Source organism: Buceros rhinoceros, unplaced genomic scaffold (genome assembly GCF_000710305.1).
Source record: "Buceros rhinoceros silvestris isolate BGI_N320 unplaced genomic scaffold, ASM71030v1 scaffold11578, whole genome shotgun sequence".
Classification (NCBI taxonomy): Eukaryota; Metazoa; Chordata; class Aves; order Bucerotiformes; family Bucerotidae; genus Buceros; species Buceros rhinoceros.
The window spans coordinates 16,354-24,069 of NW_010427469.1; the positions used below are offsets into that span (position 1 = coordinate 16,354).

The 7,716-nt window shown below is 38.5% G+C and overlaps 1 protein-coding gene across 1 annotated transcript in view; it reads left to right on the plus strand.

Annotated features, from left to right (window-relative positions):
• Nucleotides 1–5,808, plus strand: part of LOC104498527 (interleukin-1 receptor type 1-like) — an 18,329-nt gene extending 12,521 nt beyond the window's left edge. The window contains exons 7-10 of the mRNA XM_010141920.1: nucleotides 926–1,071; nucleotides 2,684–2,827; nucleotides 3,883–4,047; nucleotides 5,432–5,808. Of these exons, the coding sequence (XP_010140222.1) occupies nucleotides 926–1,071; nucleotides 2,684–2,827; nucleotides 3,883–4,047; nucleotides 5,432–5,808 (832 nt within the window). The remainder of the gene's footprint in view (nucleotides 1–925; nucleotides 1,072–2,683; nucleotides 2,828–3,882; nucleotides 4,048–5,431) is intronic.
• The last annotated feature ends 1,908 nt before the right edge of the window (nucleotides 5,809–7,716 follow it).

A 7,716-nucleotide genomic window follows, 5' to 3' on the forward strand; every position in this document is an offset into this window, starting at 1 on the left:
CAGAGCAGGTTGATCTGTGTCCAGTTGGGTTTTGAATATCTCCACAGCTGGAGACTTCACAACTTCTCTGGGCAGCCTGTTCCAGTGTTTGACCACCCTAACAGTAAAAAAGTGTTCAAATGGAATTTCAGATAGGAAGGTGTTTCAGTTTGTGCTCATTGCCTCTTGTCCTGTCAGTGGGCACTGCTGAAAGGAGCCTGGCTCCCTCTTCTCCACTCCCTTCCGTCAAGTATTTATACACATTGATAAGGTCCACCCCACGTCCCCTGCCCCCTAGCCTTCTCTTCTCCAAGCTGAACAGTCCCTGTTCTCTCTCATATGACACGTGCTCCACTCCCTTAATCGATTATTTTCACAGCCCTTTACTGGACTTGCTCCAGTAAATCCATTCATCCCTTATACTGGGGAGCCCAGAACTGGCTGCACTACTCCAAGGCTGAGTAGAGGGGAAGGATAACCTCCCTTAACCTGCTAGCAGAGATCTTCTTAAGGCAGTCCAGGATGCCTGGAGACTGGTTATTCCTCCTCAGGTGCAGGATTTGCATTTTGCTTTGGACTTCATCAGGTCCCTGTCAGCCCATTTTCTCCAGCCTGTCAAGGTTCCTCTGGCAGGCAGCCTGACTTGCTGGTCTATCAGTCATCCATTTGAGTTTTGTACCATCTGTAAAACTGCAAATAGTGCACTCTGACCCACCCAGTAACAAAAACCCAAAGAACCCATGTGTCTGGAAAATGCCAAGTCACCCCTTCCCATGAAGTTGGTTGTTACAGGGGTGATATTTACCATGCTTCACTGACTTCTTAAGTTTATAGAGATATAAAAATGAATGTCCTTGTGTTTGTGAATAGATGAGTCTATCTCCTATTAAGCACCAATATTTCAGTTTTCTACAGATGTTTCCTTTTTACCCTTTTTTAATGACAGGGAGGCGATGCCTCATGGACTTGCTGTATCTGGAACAAAATTTAACATTTCTGAAGTGAAAGTAAAGGATTATGCTTATAATTTTTTCTGTCATTTCATATATGATTCTCAACAATTTACAGCCTACATCAAATTGGAACGCCCAGGTAAGAGACTTCATCTTGATAAAATGGTGATCAATGATGCCTATTTCTCAGTTAGTTTCATAATACACCACTTAGAACTAAAATTGTGTGATGCACCGTTGTGCAAAGTGGGCAGTACAGCTCAGTACCTTTCTTTGTGAATTTTTTGTCATATTCATAGCAAAATTAAAGAAATAGCACTTTTAATTTGCTTAGTCTTCTCTCATTCAGTGTTTTAGATAACATTAATGAAAGACTCCCAATTTAGTTGAAGGAAGTATGAGACCTCAGTGGAATACTGTGCTTCATTTTACACACTTGTATTTAAAGAAACGTGGATCAGAGGAGATAACGTGTCTTGAAAAACAGTGAAAATAGCCAATTCTATAAAAGAGCTGGGGGAAAGTAAGTGTGGAACAGACTGTCAAAAGGACATGAACGTATACACAGACTTGGATGTCCTGCTCTTCACTAATAAATGATAGGCTCAGATTGCCAGGAGAAAGCAAAAAAAATCTATTTGTATAGTAGGAGAAACTCTAACAATGATGATAGTGTAGGAATGAAATAGATTGCTTGGGAAGGTTATGGACTTCCATTACTGATGCTTGTGCTGTGTATCACCTTCTAGACAGGCTCATGCATGTTAACAGGGAGTATCCTGCCACATGTTAGAGACCCCAGTCTCGTGCTCAGAGACAAGGATTAGCTTGACCTATTGCTGGCTAGCATGAAATTTTCTTTTTAGGAAATGATCTTAAAGGCAATATGAGCTTTAAAAACTCAAATGCAAGGCTGAAGAAATTAATTCTTTTTATTTAAAACCAGATACACTGAAAAGCAAATCACCAGACATTATATGTACCCCCCCCTTTTTTTTTTTTTTTTTTTTTTTTTTGATTTAGCTGCAGAAGAGCTTCTGGTCTATTGAGCTTGTCTTGAGCTGGCTTTGTCAACTGTGAGCCAATCCTTTGACAAATGTTACTTTCAAACTTTCCTTTAACTGCCACACTGTGAACAAATAATTGACTGAAAGTGGATCTGAGCTCTAGCTTGTTACATAACTAAGTTCTTCATTAAGATTGTTGGGGTAGGATTTAACCTCAGAAATCCTTTAATACACATGAACTAAAAAATGCAGTTTGTGGAGAGAGTTTATTTTAAAGACAACACATCTATCAAGGACAACATATTAGTGGGTTCAATGACAGATCTTCAAAGAGGCTAAAGACAATGGAAAGCTGGTTGGTTTGGGGAGAATAGCATGGTCAGGAAGTCACCTCCCCACCTATGACTCTTGCTTTCTGACTGAAAAAAATTTGTGCAAGAATTCTCTCTACCGCTGTACTGGGATACACATCAATATTTTGGTGTTTCAGCTGGAGAGTAACCTCCCTTGTCAATTTGCTAAGGTAGCTTTTCCCTGAAAGATAAAAGTGGTCTTGTCAAACAATAGTATTTGCAGAAAGCATACGTGAAAAACTTTCAGTCCTATTCATTCATTCCCTTTTTTTTTCTTTCTTTTGGTAAATATTTTAATGACTGAAGAGTTTTGAACATCTCTTTTGTCTTTCTGTGGTTCTAGTATATAACTGTGCTTTGTTTGTTTTCTCCTTATTCCACTTTACTACAGCTCAGAACATTCAGGGTTACTTTATTGGAGGAGGAGTTTCTTTGGTATTTTTAGTATTTTTTACTCTCTTTATCTACAAGATCTTCAAAATTGATATTGTGCTATGGTATCGGGACGCCTGCTTTCCTTTCCTGCGTAAAAAAGGTACGTTTGTGTAACAGTGCTGTGTGTCGTAACAAGCCTTCATCTTCCCTTGCAAAGTGTGATTGATCTTCCTCAGGATTTTTGAAAGGCTAACGTGTTTTTAGGATGTTTAGGATTAGTTCAGATAACAAAAGCATCTACAGGGGAAAAATCAGCAGCTTTCCCAGGATTACAGTACTGTCATTCCTCTCCCTGAAGATCCACTTCAGTGGTTTGAATGCTGTTCTGACAGCAATTGTTCAGATTTCTTATAATTACTGTTCTTACAGAAAGCAGCAATACAATGTAATTATTGAGTATTTTTTATTTGCCATAGACAAAACAGAACAAATTTCACTTTCATTTGTTTTGTATTTGAAGGCACTTCTGATTATTTTACTTTCTGAAAGTTTCTGGCATTCAGAAAAATGTTGATGGGGTTCTGTCTATGAGAGTATGCTGAAGTATGGGTCATTTCCAAACATCTGAGAGGAGGTACCTGGCTAGAGAAACAGAAAGTATCTTCTAGAGGTACTGATGTTCTGTTAGATTTCTTTGAAGTCTTTTAAATTTGGTCTTTCTGAAACGTTTGTTTCAAAATATCTAGTAAATTCAGACCTTGAAATTTGCCAAATATGTCTTTTTTTTTTTGTTTGTTTTCTTCATGTCTAAGTGGTTGCTGTGTTTTGAAACTCCAGGTTACAAAAATAACTTATTGTTTATATGGCAGCTGGGATTTTAAATATTCAGTTGTACTACTGGAACCACTATTTTGTAGATAATTCAGTGATAACATTTTTTTATTTAGGGTTCAAAAAAGAATATTCAAGCCTACTTAACTTTGCAGGTCTCTTTTTTGCCTATTCGAATCAAGCATACCGAATTCTAGAAGGCCTGATTCTACAAATATTTCAGGCTTAGTATAATTATACATGCTTAGATAATAGCAGGATTAGGACCTAAAACAGTGATTCGAGTGGGGAAAAAACAAAGTTTAGATATTTTTGTTTGTTTGCTTGCTTGCTTTTCTGTCTTTAGAATCCATTTTTATATTACTCCTATTGCTTACTCTTTAGTTTCAGATGGGAAGATCTATGATGCTTATGTTCTGTATCCAAAGAACAGAGTGAGCTGCTTGTATTCATCAGATATTTTTGCTCTGAAGATACTGCCAGAGGTCTTAGAAAGACAGTGTGGATATAACCTCTTCATATTTGGGAGGGATGATTTACCAGGAGAAGGTAAGCTATCTGAAGACTAATTACATGCAACTTTTCTCATTGGTAGCTGCAAATACAACTTGGAAACAGGCAATCAATCAGTCAGATGTGATTCTAAATATCTCCCACCATCAAATGAGCTGTAATTTTTTTATTCTCTCTGATGGAGAATGAGAAGTATAGCACTGCGTGCTCCCATAAAGTCTGCTTATCTCAGCCTTGTCATTACTTAGCTCTTCTTACAGGTTTTTTTCAGTGTCTGGCTTGCCTAGACATCTGGAGATTGAAGGAAGCTGAGGGCAAGAGGAGTTGAAATTGTGATTGTGAATGATGACTAATGGCAGGAAACATGGAAAAAGAACGTCTTGTGAGTGGTGTGAGAAGAGCCTGTTGCTTTGAAGTGCCATTTGACAGGATGACCTCTCTACTGTTTCATTTTTATTTGCTCCGAGAATTTTGTCAAGTTCTTAAAAACTATTACCTTCCTTGCAAGGCTTTAAAATCCTGTGGAAGCTTCCTCTGTTTGCATATGTGCATCAAATCTAAATTCTGAGCATCTGACACTAAAAATTGCAAAGTGTGTCTTGCTGACTGCTTATGTGAGGTGAAATGATAAAAGTCTTCTAAATCCTTTCTGGCCTTAGGACTTTAGAAAGATAATACTGAGACTGAATAAACTTGCAGAGTAGGTCTTAAACAAAAGTCTTTGTTTAAAAAAGATCAGGTGTGAACAAACCTACACTAGGTGATTCATGGATCACCTTTTTATGTCTGAAGGCTTTCGTAGTGGTTTGGGAAGAAAGGGTTCCCTGAGAAGCAGAATCTAAAGTGCTGCTTTATTTTTCCAGCTTGAAAAAACACAATAGTCTGCTCTCAGGGTTAAACCGTATGGTTTTTGTGTGGCATTTACCATGCCTTGCTGTTTTAGAATTAATTGTCTGGAATGCCATTGAAGGGAGGATTCTTTGCTTTCTCTTGCACTTACATGTTACAGAAACCAGTTACATAAACAGAAAACATATCAGAACAAGCTGTTTAAGGGAAAAGGTCATAGTTTTGTCTAGGCCTGTGGTTTTGGAACCACGGTGGTTTTTTGCACTTGCACCTATTATGGTAATAAAATGGCATTAGCGAGATAAATAGTGGATAGTTAGTAGCTCTTCTCTGTTTATGCAAAACAATAATGTAGATACGCAGTCTGATGGGGTCAGATTGTGTTGGAATCTCTACTTGGATAACCCAATGTACCTGCTTGCACGGTCTTACTCTATCCCTGTTTGTGAGGTAAAGTGCATTGGCTCGAGTATGAAACAGTGAGTCAAACAATGACTGAACCAGCTGCAACATGTTGGGGGAAAAAAAAGAAGCATACAGCCTTACTTCTGCACAACCTTTTTCTCTACAGCTGTGATCAGCACTGCTGATGAAAAAATCCATCAAAGCAGAAGAGTGATAATTGTTTTAGTACCGGAACCCTCCTGTTACAGTATTCTAGAAGATGTGTCTGAGAAGCAGCTAGCCATGTATAATGCTCTTATCCAAGATGGCATTAAAGTAATTCTCATAGAACTTGAAAAAATACAAGATTATGCAACCATGCCAGAATCCATCAAGTATGTTAAGCAAAAGTACGGGGCTATCCGATGGAAAGGGGACTTCTCAGAAAGGTCTCACTCAGCAAGGACCAGATTCTGGAAGAAAGTGCGCTACCACATGCCATCAAGAAAAAACAGATCTTCATCAGAGTTGCACTTGTTACCAAAAAACTTTATTTCTCCCTAAATAACAAAAGAAAAAAGACACTTAATGACTAATTCAGTTCACATAGCTGGTGACAGATTGATTGAAGTATCTGTTTTGTGCACACAATCTTATCTAGGTTTTCTGAATTGAAGGTACTACAGATTCATCTACAGATGTGAATCATTTTTCCTTCTGGCCAGATCAACTCTTGAAATGTCAACAGCATGACATGGAAACCACGCAGGAAGTACATGAGGCCTTTTGCAAGAATTGCACTGTGATTTGGTGGAAAAAAACTATAAAAAAAAAAGAAAACTTGGTTTTTTTGCAATTAAAAGTTGAATATGAAGGGAACTATATTAATCAGAATTGTCATATGATGTAAGGGGCATGGTTGACAGTAAATGATTTTGTTTCAATTTTTTTAATGAAATGACACAAAACTCTTCTTTGTTACAAGTTCGTTATTTGCCTTGTTCAGTTTGAAAGATAAATCCCTCTGTGTTACTGCATCAGCGTGTTATCGTCCAAGAGAAAAGGTGAGAGACGGTCCCAGAGCCCCCAAAGTGCTGTTGTACTGGAGGAAGCATAAATACTCTTCCCTGATCTTTTTTACATTTTAAAGAACTGTACCATTTTTAGTCACTTGTCCCATGCAGACGTTGTAAACATACCATTGTAATGCTGTGCCGAGTCAAAAATTTAATCTCCAGAGGATTTTTTTTTAATCCAAGTGGAACAATTAGCTAATGACACAGACTCTTTCATGGGGAGTACAGTATGTTTTGCTTTGTCTGCCTTACCTTGAGGACCAAATCAAGGAGCTTCAGAGCACCCACTTCTTGTGGATTGCTGTTGCTGAAGAAGAGCAGGTCTTCCCTCCTCTTTCCAGCCAGTGTTCTGGCTCGAACGTTTGTCAGCACTGAAAGCTCAAGCTGGCTAAACAGACTAATATGGCAGAAGTGTTCTTTTCCTTGGGATAGTTTTCTCCCAGATCAGTGAGTTTATCTGTTCCTGGATGGTTCAGAGTGCAACTGGAGAAGAAAAGGGGTTGTTGGATCATGTTTTTGGTCCATATGGGTTTAGAATATAGAGCTAAAATAGCATTGCTATGCAGTACTGCTTAAGGTGAGAGAGATGTCCTGTGTTACCCCCTGCAGCTGCTTGCTTTTCTCCTTTTCCTCTGCCCTGACGATGTAAGGAATCTGACGTAACTGTGTACTGAGTTTGGCTGAGGCTGGATAAATTGGGGCTAGATTCGTGGCTTCCAAACAGTTGTCTGGGAAAGGAAGTTGTTGGAACTTGCTGTGCACGTTGAATCCTTTCTCTTTCTTTCTCTTTCTTTCTTTCTTTCTCTTTTTTTTTAAACAATATTATGTATGCCAGAATTGTTAACTCTGAAGTGATGTTTGACTTGTGTGTAAGCAGTGATGTAGTTTGCAACGATCAGTTCTTTTTTTGGAGGGAGGGAATTGATTTGCTTTAAAAAACCTATCAAATCTGTTTAATGGCATATTTATAGCTATGAATTTTATAGGAGCAAGAGATGTGACAGACAAATTGTCTGTGCAGTTTGCAGTCTATCCTTGGAGGTTAAATTTTTAAGTTTTAAGATCTAGTTGTATAAGGAAGCTTCAGGATCTGACAGTTACTGCTGCTTGCAATTCTGATTTCCTATGTGTGTCCTATGAGCTTCTCTCTGCAGCACCTTTTGCTCTCCTCCCATTCAAAGCCCAGGCTGTCTTTTCCCATGCAGCTCCCTTATTTCACAACAAGCAACTTCCTGTTGTGTCAAACTCTACACTTTTTATGCTGTCCTTGAAGGCTATTGCTCATACAGTATCAGGCAGAAGCTTTCCCTTTGAGTTGGTCCTTTGATATCTTAACTTTTTCTTCAGAAAGAAACTCATGTTCTGCATCCTTCAGAATTCACCTATTCATTTTGAC